The sequence below is a fragment of the Dunckerocampus dactyliophorus genome, chromosome 4, assembly GCF_027744805.1.
Source record: "Dunckerocampus dactyliophorus isolate RoL2022-P2 chromosome 4, RoL_Ddac_1.1, whole genome shotgun sequence".
In the NCBI taxonomy this organism is placed as follows: Eukaryota; Metazoa; Chordata; class Actinopteri; order Syngnathiformes; family Syngnathidae; genus Dunckerocampus; species Dunckerocampus dactyliophorus.
In genome coordinates this window covers 6369731-6385616 of record NC_072822.1, presented here as the reverse complement: position 1 = coordinate 6385616, position 15886 = coordinate 6369731, and the positions used below count along the sequence as shown (strand labels likewise).

The 15886-nt window shown below is 43.3% G+C and overlaps 1 protein-coding gene across 4 annotated transcripts in view; it reads left to right on the top strand.

The window, feature by feature from the left end:
• The window catches only part of ptch1 (patched 1), a 60254-nt gene that overhangs the window by 19201 nt on the left and 25167 nt on the right, over window positions 1-15886 (top strand). For 3 of the 4 annotated variants that reach the window (XM_054772693.1, XM_054772692.1, XM_054772695.1), the window contains 10 exons: window positions 4064-4253; window positions 4439-4508; window positions 5149-5240; window positions 6462-6660; window positions 6751-6872; window positions 8038-8185; window positions 9727-9858; window positions 9939-10094; window positions 10180-10278; window positions 11723-11848. In XM_054772693.1, coding sequence (XP_054628668.1) covers window positions 4064-4253; window positions 4439-4508; window positions 5149-5240; window positions 6462-6660; window positions 6751-6872; window positions 8038-8185; window positions 9727-9858; window positions 9939-10094; window positions 10180-10278; window positions 11723-11848 — 1334 coding nt within the window. Of the gene's footprint in view, window positions 1-4063; window positions 4254-4303; window positions 4355-4438; window positions 4509-5148; window positions 5241-6461; window positions 6661-6750; window positions 6873-8037; window positions 8186-9726; window positions 9859-9938; window positions 10095-10179; window positions 10279-11722; window positions 11849-15886 lie in introns of those variants that run through there. The other variant, XM_054772694.1, reaches the window with a different exon arrangement.

Sequence of the window (15886 nt, the reverse complement as noted above, 5' to 3'; positions counted from 1 at the left end):
AGTGGGTGTGGCTAATATAGCCGTGCACTCAATAGTCTGGAAATTACAGTCACACAAAAGTGTATTTAACCAAAATAAGGTACATCACAGCAGTATTTCAAGTTAATAAAACAGTAATGTATCAAATAAGTTGCATCGTGCAGTATTTGAAGTAGACTAAATGTGCAAATAACAAAAAAAAAGTTGCATCCCAGCAGTTTTTCTGGTAAAAGTAAAAGTTCAATAAATGACTTGGTTTTTAATTTGGTCATCATATACCACTTTTGGTTTATAGAAGCCAGCATGCAGTCGTTCCTCACCTCTGTGTTGGTGAATGGCTTGTTAGCAAGGATGCATGCTACCCGGAGGGCAGCTATTGTTGCCTTCTGTTGTGTGGAGCAGAACCGAGAAAAGAGAATCCGGCTTTGCTAATAGTTGTCTTTCAAAGTTTTTAATTTATGCGTGCATGTGTCCGAACCCAGGGGATGGACTGCCTTTCTTCTGAAATTTCCTCTGCAGGTTATATCCCTTCCAAACAGTGTTTATGTCCAGACAATGTAAACACATCAGCTTCTCCACTGTATTTTTGGCAAATGCATATTTTGTAGTCCAGCGCGTTACAAGTCCAATTTTCAGTATCCGCTTTTCTTTTTTTAAGTTTGCGGCGCCATATTTGTTTAAATGTGAGTCATCTTCCACTACTGCTGCTTCCTTGTGACGCTCACACTTCACTGTTGCCCCTTGTAGAGTGGAGGCAACAACTGAATGGCCTGCATTATTTGGGTTAAGTTTGGCGGGCCAAATGAAAAGGCCTGGTAGGCCGGATGTGGCCCGTGGACCACCAGTTGAATCCCAATAATGTATGGGGAAGTGTTACACTATAATTACATTGATGGCATAAGAAGGTATAAGACTCCTTTTAAGATGCCGACACACACTTGGGTCAACCAGTTTTGCTGAGGAGAAGGAATATGGGAATGTGTGTCACTCAGGAAACACAGCTGTGTGTACACTCTTTCACACACACACACACACACACTCACTCCCCACACATTTTCTTGGTCCAGCTGGGGTGTTAATTTCACCCTGAGGCTACGCGTGTGTTGACCCCAAAAACGCTGTAACCTCGTGAAGTGTGGAATTCTCTGAGCCCGAGGCCATAATGTGCTGTTTCCTGTCAAGCGAGTGCATTCCTTTGACTTGTCCCGTCCTTTTCTGACCGCTCTTTGGGGTGACGGTCCTCAAGACGGCCCGACACCTTTTTTCCTTGAACCTTTCCACATACGCTAATAGGATGTGCGGCTTCCCATATTCATGCAATTTGCTCTTTGCAGTCGACTCGAACAGAGCTTGGGGGGTCAGCTTTAACGTTTGGAGTGTTGAGTGTATCAGACAAGCTGGCTTGCTACAGCACCATCAGCATCCAAATCAGTTCCATGCATGCTGCTTGGATGGCGGGAGGGTAACTGTTAGTTAGTCATGTAGCTGCTCGAGCTGCATGTCACTCGGCTTAGACAAAGCCTGCTGTTAATGATGAGTATTATAAACATGCCTGTAGACATGATCAGATGGGAATGCTGCTTGGGTCCAGAATAAAAAGAAATCAAGTGTGTTTTCCTAATGCCCGGAGACATGGCCTCCCCTCTCCCCGTTTTGTTCTCTCCGTCCAACTGGGTGGTCCGGGCCTGGCAGAACAGGCGTGCTTATGTTCAACTTTCATGCCATTAGCACGAGCTGCAAATATTCAATCTATGCCCGCTTGCAAGGACCAAGTTGCATTGTTAAATTGGATTAATACGTAATAAAATGCTACAGATTTTTCACACACTGTCGTGGCTATGAGCGTTTGCCGTCAATGTGAATGCGTACAAATTCCATCTTGTATGGCATGGAAACGACCTGCACATGTACTTGCATGACTTACGTACATACGTGACATACGTGATAATCACATTTTCAATGAAGGGAAAAGTAACCTTGAATGCTAATGTATCTCTTTCATTCATCATGAATATGTATTTATATTCATTTCTAATTTTCTAGTTTTCTGCATGTAAAACTATAAAAACGTGTTTTGTCATAACATTTTTAGCTTTCTGAAAAAATGAATCAGATTTACATGATTTCCTGTAGGGAAAAATTGATTCAGTTAGCGTACGTTTCTGTTATAGTTGGACCTTCTGGAATGAATTAATGACAATAACCAAGGTTCCACTCTATTAAGTTTCTTTCTTTTATTTTTTAAAGAAAGGACCTATCTAACCTGTTCTGAAATGGGAAAAATGTCATTTTTCAAGATTCTCCTTCATTTGAAGTAAGAGAAATGGCGTTCGCACTTGTCATGTTTGGTTCAGTTAAACAAACTCTGTTCTGATAGTCCAGTTTGTTTGGTCAAGTGTGAACGCAGTCATCCAAATCCTGCAGTGCACCAAACAAGCTGACCAAGACCGCGTGAGAGATGGGTCTTGGCCCACTTGCAAGTGAACTCTGGTGCAGTTTGGTTCACTTGAACTCAAATGTTAACACTACACAGACCAAAGACATGGACCAGTGTCAAAATGACAGCAAAAAGAAAGCGGAAACAACAAATATGTAAGAGAAAATGTCTTGAAAGTGGTATGTCAATGGCTGTCAATCAGGATTGTTCAAACCTGGTGGTACTATGTGCTCCACTCAATCCAGTTGTAGTTTTCCAGTCCGCTCCATTTAGAGATTCTCTAGGACTGAGGCTGCAGACATGTTTGCATGAGTGCGGTCGCATGCGTTTATCCGTATGTGTGTGTGTTTGAGCGAGAGAGGCTTTGCCAGGGTGGCTTGGCTGTGCTGGGGTGTAGGCGGCCAGTGGAAGGACCTGAAAGGCCGCTTTTGTAGCTCAGGCTAGCTGAAGGCTCAGGGCGCACGCACAGGGCTTAGTCCACCTTGTTACTGGGAGCACAAGCTTGGAAGACAGCCACAGTCTTTATCTCACACACACACACACACACGTATTCAGTCCATGTAGTCCAGGCACGACTGTAGCCGCCTGCAAATTTGAGTCGGACATTGACCCTCTTTTGCGGCGAAATGTGGATTTGTTGGAGAGATGTTGCTCGTCTGCCCGGGCGTCCAAGTCTGACACGCTCGCCTCGCAAGCAAAGTATTTTTGTTGAAGATACAAGGCTGATAAAGTTAAAGCCAGGCGGACATGACTGTGGCTCAGCACCAAGAACAAAGGATCATTTCTCCGCTTGCAGATGTTGCAGCACATGCTACAGGCTGTGTTAATACGGGCGTTTATGTGTGTGTGTGTGCGTGTGTGCGTGCTCGTGCGTGTGAGAACTTTCGGGTCACCTTATTAGTCACACCTGTAGAAATCGAGAAATAGAAAAATACCGCCTTTGGGAAGAAGTTGAAATGCTCATACCATCCGACTTGCGATAGATGCCATAAGGCGGCATTTGTTTGTTTTTTTCTTCTGCTATTTTTTCTTCTTCTTCTGTGACTTCCACCCATTTTTCTGCCACTCTGGCAAAGAGCTCCCCCTAGATGATATGTAATATGGCGGCTCACTATTGAGGAAAGGTCGAAGACCTTTTTCGCGGTTGTATTTTAATGATTTAAAAAAAAACAATACACGGCGATAGCGTATCGATAATCCATCGTAGGATTAAATATTGCGATAGTTCCACATATTGATTTTTTTTTTGTCACACCCCTACTCTTGAGCACTACTATCTTGGTAAAGCCATTTTTTTCTACAGCTCTTGTATAGGATCTCATTGCCATACCAAATAAAGTAAATTGGCCATTGACTATAGTGTAAGTACATTGTGTCACTTTTAAATTATACAAGAAGGAGCTAACTTTTTTTTATTGAAATTTGATTGTTTAGTTGGACAACCCCCATGCTAGTATCAGCAACAGTTGGATGATGCCCAGTGGGATACACTGTATGCTGTAGATTGTTGATGCCAGGCTGTCGTTTGATGAAAGTGTGCAGAATTAGGAGTTATCCTAAATGTCTCACAACCTGCAGCACATATGGTTAGTTCATGTGCAGTGGGAAATTTTGCGTATTTTAACGTTGACTATCTTCTCCTGGCAGTGGGCGGGCGTGTGAACCAGGAACTGAAGTACACGCGTCAGAAGATCGGCGAAGAGGCTATGTTTAACCCGCAGCTCATGATCCAGACACCACGGGAGGAGGGAGCCAGCGTTTTGACGGTGAACGCACTGTTGCAGCACCTGGAGTCAGCCATGCGAGCCAGCAGAGTTCATGTCTACCTTTATAACCGGTAAATGTCCACAAGCATATATGCTTACCATTTTGATCCTATACTCCTAGTGATGGACATACTGGAAGTCACAAGTCCATCCATGCAAAGATGGGCTGCATGCAAGTCCCTCACAAACTCTTGCAAGATGTCAAGTTGATGTAATAATTTCTGTGCACTGACTTAATTTCCCTTTTTTTTCCCAGGCAATGGAAATTAGAACACTTATGCTACAAATCAGGAGAACTAGTCACAGAAACACATTTTATGGATCAGGTAAGATGGAAAGATAAGATATAGTCATGTGAAAATTAGGACACACTACGTGGTGTGTGTGTTTGTGTAAGCCAACTCTTCTACTCCTTAACTGTGTAGTAAGGTGCAAATGTGTCAAAACATGTGCCCCAACTGAATTGCCTGTGCTAATATTTTTTTGACAAATACATCACATATGTCTGAGTGACTTGAAATTTCTCACACAGGTCAATGCGCTCTACAGAACACCCACTGTAACTAAAGGGGTGTTAACTGAATTACCAAAAAAAATTGGTACTCACCTTTAGGGGACCTGCAAGTGCATGGCTGTAAAATATGAGCAACATTGGTTGAAAAACATCAAGCGAAACTTCTTTGCGGTAGAGGGACTTAGCAACTCATGGGTCATAAGTCATTGACCATTTCTCTAATGATTATCAAACTTGTATGATATGCGTATCACTCTATCCTAGCATGTCTGTTAAAGCATTTTAACCACAAACCTTGCGGGGTGCCATAAATGTGACTGACCCCCTGCAGACGCTAATGATCTCATGTACAACATAATAATGCTCAGTTTACCTCTTTTTGTGACTTCTGACTTCTTGGGTGTGAGTTTAAGCTAATCCTGATTTGTTTGTGTGCATGCGTGTGTGAACAGATCATAGAAAAGCTTCATCCTTGTCTCATCATCACACCTCTTGACTGTTTCTGGGAAGGAGCCAAGCTTCATTCTGGGATGGTCTATCTTCCGTAAGTAAACGTGAAACTATTACGAATCACAAGTTTGGTTCAGTTTGATATGATTCAGTTTTCTTAGGTTGTCACAAGCTGTGAAAGCTGTTGGGCTGGCAGTGTACGGTGCTAATGCTATCACCGTTGTACCAACACAGCTCATGGAGGAACTGAAGCCTCTATCCAGTTTAGGGTTTACCAATAAAGACGACCATGGCAATCAAATTGTATTGTACCACTTGATGGTAACTGGTGTGAAACAGGAATAGAACTTTCTAGAATGTGAGCAGGATACGTGGTATAGAAAATGGATGGATGGCTAGTGCAAAATGCTGGGATAGCCATCTTGGACTATTTGTTATGGCAACTCTCAGTCTGTTTGCAAGACAACGACAAGGAGATCTCTGAATCTTGTTTTTCTTCCTTTATGTGTGCTTCCCAGGCACGCTCAACCCAACCATCAGACGCCACAGAGCATGTTTGCATGTGTGTGTGTCCTGAATTCGTCCCCTCTGAAGGCTCTATTGTAGTGGTTGCTGGCATGCGTATCGCTGGCCATCGTTTCTCTTCAGCCCTGGGCCTCACACCATTGTCTGGCCTTTCTGTTGCTAATGGTCTGTTGCTACAGTAATACTCCACAGACATTTACCTCTGCAAATGTGTGTTTGCATGCACATATGCATGTGTGTTATCTTGATAGTTGATGGTAGTCACCTATTTATGTACGTATGCAATTGTTAGGTTTGGGCCTTTTGGTGCTAAATGAAGTTTTTTACTATGTTCTGGTTGGGAGGCTGGGAATAATAACCCAAGCCTGGTTAAGCACATACAATGTGTAGTGAATGACAGCGAGAGAGAGATTTAGACTGGAATGTGTGAGGCATGGAGAGCTTAAAGGGGACAAGGACCACTTGGAGCAGGAATCCAGCCTCGGCACTGGGGTTTATTCTGCTGTCATCTTGCAAGGATAAAAAAAAAAAAAACACAGTCCCCCTTATTCCTTGTACATTAGCACATTATTATAAGCCTTCTGGCACAGTCCAACTATTGTTTTTCTGACACGGAGGTGATCAGCATCCTTATGCACAATGCAACACCTGCATGTGTATTGTTACAGCAACCCACTGTGGGGCCCTATGAAATCCATTTTATTTTTTCCCAAATTTAGTTTTATTTTTTCCCAAATTCTGTTGTTTCCGTTTAAACTTTTTAAATTGTTGTACTATTACCTTCACACAGAGGTAAAGACCCTCTGCAGTGGACCAACTTTGACCCCAAAGAGTTCCTTGACGACTTACGACGGGACCACTTCCCGGTGGACACCTTTGAAGAGATGTTGGAAAAAGCCAACGTCGGACACGGCTACATGGATCGCCCCTGTCTGAACCCCGCCGACCCCGACTGCCCCCTCTCTGCACCCAACAAGAACTCCACCAAGGTAGGCTTATTTTTTGTAAGGGGGGAAGGCGGCTGCAACAAAGCTGTTGACAGTCTTTTTCTCACCTGTTTGGATTTTATTGCGGCCAAGGCGTTGGATGTGGCGTGGACCCTGAGCGGCGGCTGCTATGGGCTGTCCAGGAAGTACATGCACTGGCAGGAGGAACTGATTGTAGGCGGGACCACCAAGAACGGCAGCGGACCCCTGCTCAGGTAAAAGATTCAAACTTTAACCACACATCATGCTCAAACACTGAGGACATATGCGCAGCGCTTATTCTGGAAGGATTGTATGTTTTATTTTTTTAAGCACTCTGAAATGGTGCGTGTGCGTGCGTGCAAGTGCGTGTGTTTGTGCGATAAATCTTGCAGTCATTAGCAGATTCCAGTGAAATCTTCCAGTTCCAGCTGTTCCCTCTCAGCTCTGGCTACTCTGCATGGACACTACCCACTCACACTCACACGCACACACACACACAGACACATACAGTACATGTGCTCACAGTGATCTATTGCTTGTACATTTTATCCAAATATACAACCATTTTTAGCTACATACAGTAGACCTGCGTGTAAAGTGTACAGTGCCTAATGTATACAGTGTCTTTTAAATGAATGAAAGGTAAGGATGCATAAGACACACCTTTTTTTTTACCATATTTACCCAAGTATATGATATTTTTATCAGAAAAAGATAGGCCGTCTTATATTCGGGGTCCATAGATTTATATTTGCAGTATACACCAACCAGGTGCTGACAAGCAAGTTCTCATCAAGTGAGTCAGAGCTTTTCTTCCCGTCACTTACACACATTTTGTGTTCAGTTGTGTTGTAACTGACTAATATTTACATTTGTTTGATGATCTGAAATATTTAAGTGTGACAAACATGCAAAAAAATAAGAAATTAGGAAGGGGGCAAGAACTTTTTCACACCACCGTACACTGTGCGCTCGAACGCCTCACCATGGCGTACTGTGTTTATTAGGAGGAAGTAAGGAGACAGATATGAGTTGTGCATCATTCTGTGTGTGTTCTATGAACAAATAAACCATCCACACACACATAATAACGGAATGTGTCTATATTGTCCCAACTCTAAAAGAACCACTGTCCATTCTTCACAGAGCCGAGTCACCACGTGTGGATGCTTCATTAGGGTACTCAATTCTGCGTACTAGTTTGTTAGACGCACTGTTAGTCCGTACGATAACCAGTGTACGAAAACCAAATCATAAGACAGCCAGGGCGCACGAAAATCGAGGTTTCACTCTACTTTAATTTTCACACATATACCTATTTTTCTCTCTCCTTGCTCCTTATTGTGTTGTTCGTTTATAAATATGACCGCCTCCTTTATTTGTCTCTTCTCCGTCCAGCGCCCAGGCCTTACAGACTATGTTCCAACTGATGACTCCCAAGCAGATGTTCGAGCACTTTCGGGGCTACGAGGAGGTTTCCCACATCAACTGGAATGAGGAGAAGGCTGCAGCTATACTGGAAGCATGGCAGAGGAGATATTCGGAGGTATGGATGGAACACACAGGACTTTAATGAAACAATGAGCAGGGAATAAAAATCTCCAACAAGGCCTATCTGGATACCAGAGACTGCAAAGCAGTGGATGCTGGATGCTAGGCCTCCATGTTGCTGTGTGGTTAGTAGAAAGGCCCAGTATAGTCTGGAATACATTAGAAGAGTTTATGGTCTCTCTCTCTCTCTCTCTCTCTCTCTCTCTCTCTCTCTCTCACTCTCTCTTTAACGTCTATACAATCACTTTCACAGCTGTGGCCCCATTGGTGGCTAACATGTGACATCATCTTGCTTCCCCTACCCCCTCCAAAACCCCTGTTTGACATACAGTGACCTTGGTGTGTGTGCGTATGTGCGCGCCATTCATCTTGGGGGCCCCTGGGTGCCACCATAGAAAAAGATCATTTATTCATTGGCTCTATATATGTATTTTTCTTTTATCAATGGCAGTTGGTGTCATGCTGTTCAAATCTACAGACAGAACGCTTGTCAAAGATGTGCACATGTGTTGCATGTGGTGCAAGTGTGTGTTTACGAATGTGTGTGAGCCAGCTTGCCTCGCTCGCCACTGAGTAGTATGTGCAGGTCAATGTTGAAGACATCTCTCTGTCGGAAGACAAGGAGGAAGTGGATCATGTTTTTACAATAACAATACATTATTATTCATATTGTTATTTATTTGCTTGTTTGTTTGTGTAGCGGGATAGAAAATGGATGGATGTTTGTTTGTGTGCAACTTCCTGTCTGGAGTTATTGATATTTCCTCAAATAATGGCCTACGGTTGTTCACTTACTCAACTGCAGAGAGTACCAGATGTCTATTTGAAGCAAAGCATCTATTTCATAGGAGGTCATTTTTTGTGCAAATTGTAGTGTTAAGGGTGCTGTCTCTCAATTTCATCATTGTCACACCGTGTAGCAATGAGAATGTAATGCTTCATTGCTGCTAATTCGTTAGCACATGATGTATAGCACCCATGATGTATTATTTGTTAGCTTGATTAAGATGTGATATAGCTCTTCAGTTTTGCACTTGCTGTACAGCTGTAAGACACGCTGCAGTGCTACAAACGATGCCCATGTGAACAGAATGGGATTGTACATCTACTGTAGGTGGTTATATGTAGTTGTATGTCGGTTTCTCCCATCGGGGGTTTTTCAGTTTCTACGCAAGATGCCCTTGTTGACGCAACCATCCCATTCATCCGGGCCTGGGAAACGAGCCGGGAATCGAACCCCTGCGACTGCATGTGCAGTACTGCTACTCTACCAGTACGCTTTGTGGCTTATATAGTAAAGGTAATTATGGTGAACTAGAGACACCATTTATGGATCTTTACTGAGGTACACTACTTGGCTGCAACCATCAGAGGCGCTGTTGATTCTATCTCAACTAGTTTGCACTGGCATGGAAGCAAGAGTTCAGAACATTCACAGTCACAAAATTGCAAATACATTTTTCCCATTGTCATTTTGGCATTAGATTTTCCAAACTCATCCCCACATATAAACTCATTTAAATTATTTTTTTTCAGGCTGTGTTGCAGAGTGTGGCGGCCAACTCATCCCAGAAGGTCTTGTCTTTCACCACCACCACACTGGAGGACATTCTCAAGTCCTTCTCGGACATTAGCGTCATCCGTGTGGCCAGCGGTTACTTACTGATGGTAAGAATCAGTAATATTATATATTGTATAATGACAGTGTGTAGAGTTTTCCCATACCTGTTTTGTCTTTCCATCTCCAGCTGGCCTACGCATGTCTGACCATGCTGCGGTGGGACTGTGCCAAATCTCAGGGGGCTGTAGGGTTGGCGGGCGTACTGCTGGTGACACTGTCAGTGGCGGCAGGTTTGGGACTCTGCTCTCTCTTGGGCATATCCTTCAATGCGGCCACCACACAGGTAACACACAGTTAGTTAGGATAGGATCTTATTGCATATCATGAGATGCAGTGCAGGCGTACCTAATGTGTTTTTTGATCTGTAGGTCTTGCCATTTTTGGCTCTGGGCGTTGGCGTGGACGACGTCTTCCTCCTCGCGCATGCCTTTAGCGAGACGGGACAGAACAAGAGGATCCCTTTCGAGGTGGATCAAACATCCAAACTGCAGCTTCTTCACACAAAGATCCATGCACGATAGTTGTACTAGTAGATTTATTTGCCTGTGCGTTTTACACTGAACCACACTATAGAGGATATTACTGTAACTGTGGGTGCTTTCACAAGCCAACACCGCATCCAACAGTCAGACCAGTGACAATTGCTTTCAACACAACAGGCGACAGAAGGGAGTGTCAGGTGTTAAACGCCACCGAAGTACTGTAAACCAAGTCCAGAAAAAAGCTATGACTTTTAAGTAGTATTTATCCATGAAAGTAGGCCCGCAGGGTGGCCGAGTGGTTAGCATGTTGGCCACACAGTCAGGAGATCGGGAAGATCAGGGTCCGACTCTCCGTTGGGCATCTCTGTGTGGAGTTTCCATGTTCTTCACATGCGCGTGTGGGTTTTCTCCGGGTACTCCGGTTTCCTCCCACATTCCAACAACATGCATGTTAGGTTAATTGTCCATAGAGCCATAGGTATGAATGTGAATGGTGCCCTGCGATTGTCCAGTGACGATTTCTGTGTGGAGTTTCCATGTTCTTCACATGCGCGTGTGGGTTTTCTCCGGGTACTCCGGTTTCCTCCCACATTCCAACAACATGCATGTTAGGTTAATTGTCCATAGAGCCATAGGTATGAATGTGAATGGTGCCCTGCGATTGTCCAGTGACGATTTCTTAATCCATATAAATATTTTATTCCTTTACAAGGAAGTACTAGTGGGATGTTGCTAGCTTGCTAGTATTAGCGTAACGACGCAAATGCTTCCAGGGAAGTCATAAGGCCATTACAATCATGTGCAATACCATCACATGACCTGTTCTATAATTCTGCACCTCGTTACAAAGTGCATGGCTTACATTTGTCTATATTTGTGTGATAACTTTATCTCCACAGGGTGAAAACAGGCATGCATTTGCTTGTTTTTGTTGTCTCCTGCTCCACTCCTCTTATGCTTCCCCTCAACCCCCAGCTTCCTTTGCAGAGATGAAAACTAAACAGAGCTGAACCTGATCTCGCCTGTCTCTCACACACACATGCACAAACACGCCTGTATCAGGACGCAGCCTGTGTGGTCCCTCATGTCCTCACAATCTTCACACAGTTGCCGCCAAAAAACCCTGCAGGGTCCTGCTTATCTTAGTGTTTGCGTTTTTTTAGTAGAAAGGGGGAAACATTCTTAAAACTTAGCTTCTTTTAACAGTTGAAGTGTTCTGAGAGACAGCAGGTGCTTTTGTCGTTCATGTAATTGCACTTCAAGTCGCTGCAATCACTGTCAGTCAGCATCAGTGTGATGATAATGCTACCTAATCTCAAGTAGTACACGTTTGCCTTTTGGCTATAGTCACATCAAAGGGGCTGACTGTACTTGTCATTTTCTTTTTTCCTCTCTCCTCACCTGCACCCCCTTGTCTCGTCTCGCTCAGGACCGCACGGGCGAGTGTTTGAAGAGGACAGGGGCCAGCGTGGCACTCACTTCCATCAGCAACGTCACTGCGTTCTTCATGGCAGCCCTCATTCCCATCCCCGCGCTGCGAGCCTTCTCTTTGCAGGTACGACTGTACACTTCGAAATATTAAATGTTTAAGCGTTTAATCTCAATACACTCCAGTTTTCATCAGATTGTAATTGTGCAGTGAAATACGACTGTTTGTTGGTGGGTCCAGTGTTGTAGTCCAAGTAACTCAATCTGTGTGGGAGGTTTAAAAAGCAAAGCAATTCAATGGTCTAGCTGTGTGTGTGTGTGTGTGTGTGTGTGTATGTGTATGTTTGTGTAAAGATGGGGATCCATCATGCAGTAGGGGGGCTCTGACTTCTCATGCATCTGTCACAAATTATAGACGTCATCAGAACAGAAGAAAAGTGGGACAAAACGGGTCCTCTGTCACAGCAGCACACAAGCTTCAGTCTGTACTCTGTATAGTGCTTCAATGAAAGTGCTTCATAAAAGTGAGTACACCCCTCATGGTTCAGCAAGCATCTTCTGAAGGGACAATACAAAAGAAAATAAACTTCGATGTACTTTTGAGTAGTTAGTGTGCAGCTTGTATAGCAGAATAGATGTACTACAATTGGGACACCACTTGATTCTCTTGAATGTGCCAAACCATGGGGGAAAGGGTAGGATGAAGGGTAAGGGGCGTTCAGCCATACCTGCCCACTCCATTAGCAAGGCACTCATCTTGGAGGTGTGTTTGGAATCCTTATCATGTTGGAAAACTGACATGCGGCCCAGTTTCCACTTCAGACTGCACAGTCATGTTGGAATTCATGTTTCCCCTCACTGAACCACAGCTCCCCAGTGTCGACAGCACTCGTACAGCCCCAGACCATGGTGCTACTCCCGCTTGTGTAGGCAAGGCACAAATATCCTGCTACTCAATTGTTTTGCCAGCTGTTTAGACAATAATGGCGCGGTGTGTTGAGTCATTTCCAGTAAATTGATACTGTTATACAAGCTGTACACTGACTACTCTAAAGTATATTCAAGTTTCATTTCTATAGCAGTATTGCCCCTTAAGAAGATATACTGTCATTAAAATGGTTGCTGAAAAGTGAGGGGTGTACCACTTTTCTGAGATAATGCACGGTCTTACAGCCGTGTAGCAAGTGCAAACTTGAGCAGGCGGTGAGGACATTAGTACGTTTCATCTGCCAGTCACAGGGAGTGGGTTTAACGCCATCTGACATTACAATATGCATACACATAATGAAAACTTGAGTGCAGTGTAACAATGCAAATGCCAACTGCATGAGTGTTTTTGCAGTTACATAAGTTAACTCTACTAGTACTGTACTCTTTATTCATGTAGCAGAGCTTAGATTTAGTCTTGCAAGCACACATGCACACACAGAGGGCCAAATTTTACCACAGTGAGTATTAGCATGTGTGGATGGATGGCTTTAGTACAGCCACTCTGTCAAACATGATCCATTGACCCCATGGGTCTAATAATACATGTGGCTTGTAGGCACGCACACATACAGTATAGAATTATAAGAACATAGCTTACACACACAAATGCACATAGCATGCATTCTTTTGTATGCTGCGTCAATATTTTCACTGCTTAGATTCCCTTTTTGGACTATTCAATGCTTGTGGAAACAGTAAAGAGATGTATTGGATGAGTTTGGTGTGGAAGAACTTGACCTCTGACCTGATCAATGCTCTGCGAGATAAAAAAATTCCCACAGACAGACTCCAAAACCTTGTAGAAAGTCTTCACATGAGGGTATAATTAAAATCGAACTAGGTCCAGGTACAAAACATGTATATTGTTCAGACTTGAGTGGGTTTGGTCAAAAACCTTGCTTTGTTTCATAGTTTCACATTGCCACTTGTTATGTGAGCATAGAGCTGATTTTGAAAAAGAAAAAAATAAGCCAGTCAAAATACAAGTGCCCCGTCAAAAGGTTAAATGACTTAAAAGATGTATGGACCATAGGTCCAGGTCTGAATTTGACAGCGTCTGGGTCCAGACTCAGAACACGGTCCGCCAGTTAGTGATCCCTGACATACTGTAGGTCTTTTGTAGTTGTGCCACTTACACTTCCTGTGTGGCCCAGTACTTTTAGTCCACATCAGTTAAGTAGCACTTCCTGTTCCTGGGCAGTTGTCTCATCCTCATTAGCTTCCCTCCTTGTCGCTAAATGCAGGCAGGCAATTCTGTCCAGATAACAACACAACACATAAAAACACACACACACACACAGATAGGAACACACACATTCATGTGTGGAAGACAGATGTGATGGTAAATCTTCCCGCACGGAGGTCAGTGAGCGGTCAGAAGATGTGTGTGTGTGTGTGTGTGTGTGTGTGTGTGTGTGTGTGTGTATTGGGAGTCGTAGGGGATCAGTCTGGACATTAGTGGGCCAATTGAGAATGAATTGTTTTTGCACGCAGTCTCTTGTTGTCTCTCGCATTATTCCTCTCTGACTACATAGCGATCTGAGGAATGAGGGAGGGCACAGATGTGTGTGTAAGTGAGTCACGAAGTGAGTGTGTGTGAAGAGGCAGTTTAAACCTGTAGCCAAACTAACTGATATGTGTGTATATGTGCATATTTTTGCTGTGTGTCTGCTCATCACCTCAGGCCCCACGGGACTCTCTCTGTGCCTCCTTGGGTGGTCTCCTCACACACACCCATACACACAAATACATGGTGCACACTGTGTTACATCTGTGTTTGTGTGTCTGTGTGTAGTGGTCTGGCAACTGTGCAAGTCCTAGATTATGCACTGGGCCGGGCCCCAGTTGAATCCAACCACCCTTCCGCCTTCAAAAGCTTAAACCACAACACTGCACCTACTTGTATTACACACATACCTCCATTTTTCTCTGCATATTCGTGTTTCTGTATTGAAAGGCTATTGTTATTCTTGTTGTATTAAACTGTAAAATACATGTACTCGCTCCATCGCTCCCTCACTCTATCACGTTTTCTCTAGAATTAATTAGCTGCTAGCGTTGTGAAAGCACTGGAGATCGTAAGGAAGAAGAAGTCATTCACAGATGGAGAATAAATAAAAAATTGTTCATAAAAATATCATAGCATCTATTCTCCGAAATTATTATTATTGTTATTATTATTATTCAGAAAATGAAAAAAATGTTCCCCCCTGCAAAGACAGTCAAGAACAGGACCAATAGAATGTCAACAAACACCACCAGTAGGCAAATTGATGACATTCATTCACTGCAAACATATTGAATTGCCTGTGATGAGTCCAGTGATGTAAAGGATATTGAGCAGACACACTGATATACAGATATGTGAACTCTGATGGGCTTTTTATGTTAAAGTTGGCTACGTCTTCTTTTAATTTTACACAAACACGGGAACGACTCAAAAAAGCCGACATAGTTCAGTGTTTAAATTATTTCACAGGAGGCCTCCACATGCACTCTGCACTTCTGTTAGTTGAATTATGTTGTTGGAACAGGTACAATTTTTAAAGATTAAAACTAAACAGTTTATAAGCTGTGTCATATTTTGCAGCTCCAGGCCAAGTTTCTTTACTGGAAGAGTAGGCAAAATGGCTGTTTTGATGCCCTAGTAGCTTTTATTCTTCTATAAATATTTATCTCACAACAGGCACAATAATAACAATAATAAAAATAGTCGTCATCATCGTCACCATAGTAATAACACGGGCTACTTTTGTGGGCGTACTCCAGCTAAAACTCAACTCTGAATCCCCGACGTCACTTCCTGGCCACACGTTCGGATGGCATTTATTGAAACACACACAAGCACGGATCTTATTTATGTTTTAAATGGCTTATTTTCTCTGCTTATGTCTACTATATTGGGTAATGTGAGTGTAGAAAGTCATAAACAGGTTTTCTATGCTCTAACTATGAAAATATTCAGTTTATTAATATTGAATTATACTTTGCGCAAATGTAATTATCACGGTCGGGTCTGGAATCAATTAACGGCGATAAACGAGGGATTACGGTATCCTCTGTTTCACCTCTTTTTTCCTTGATTTGCAATACAGTTTGGCTTGCACTCATAGGCTTTACAGCATTAGGTACACCTGCACTCTCTTGTCATATTGTGGATCTTTGACTAGCGTTT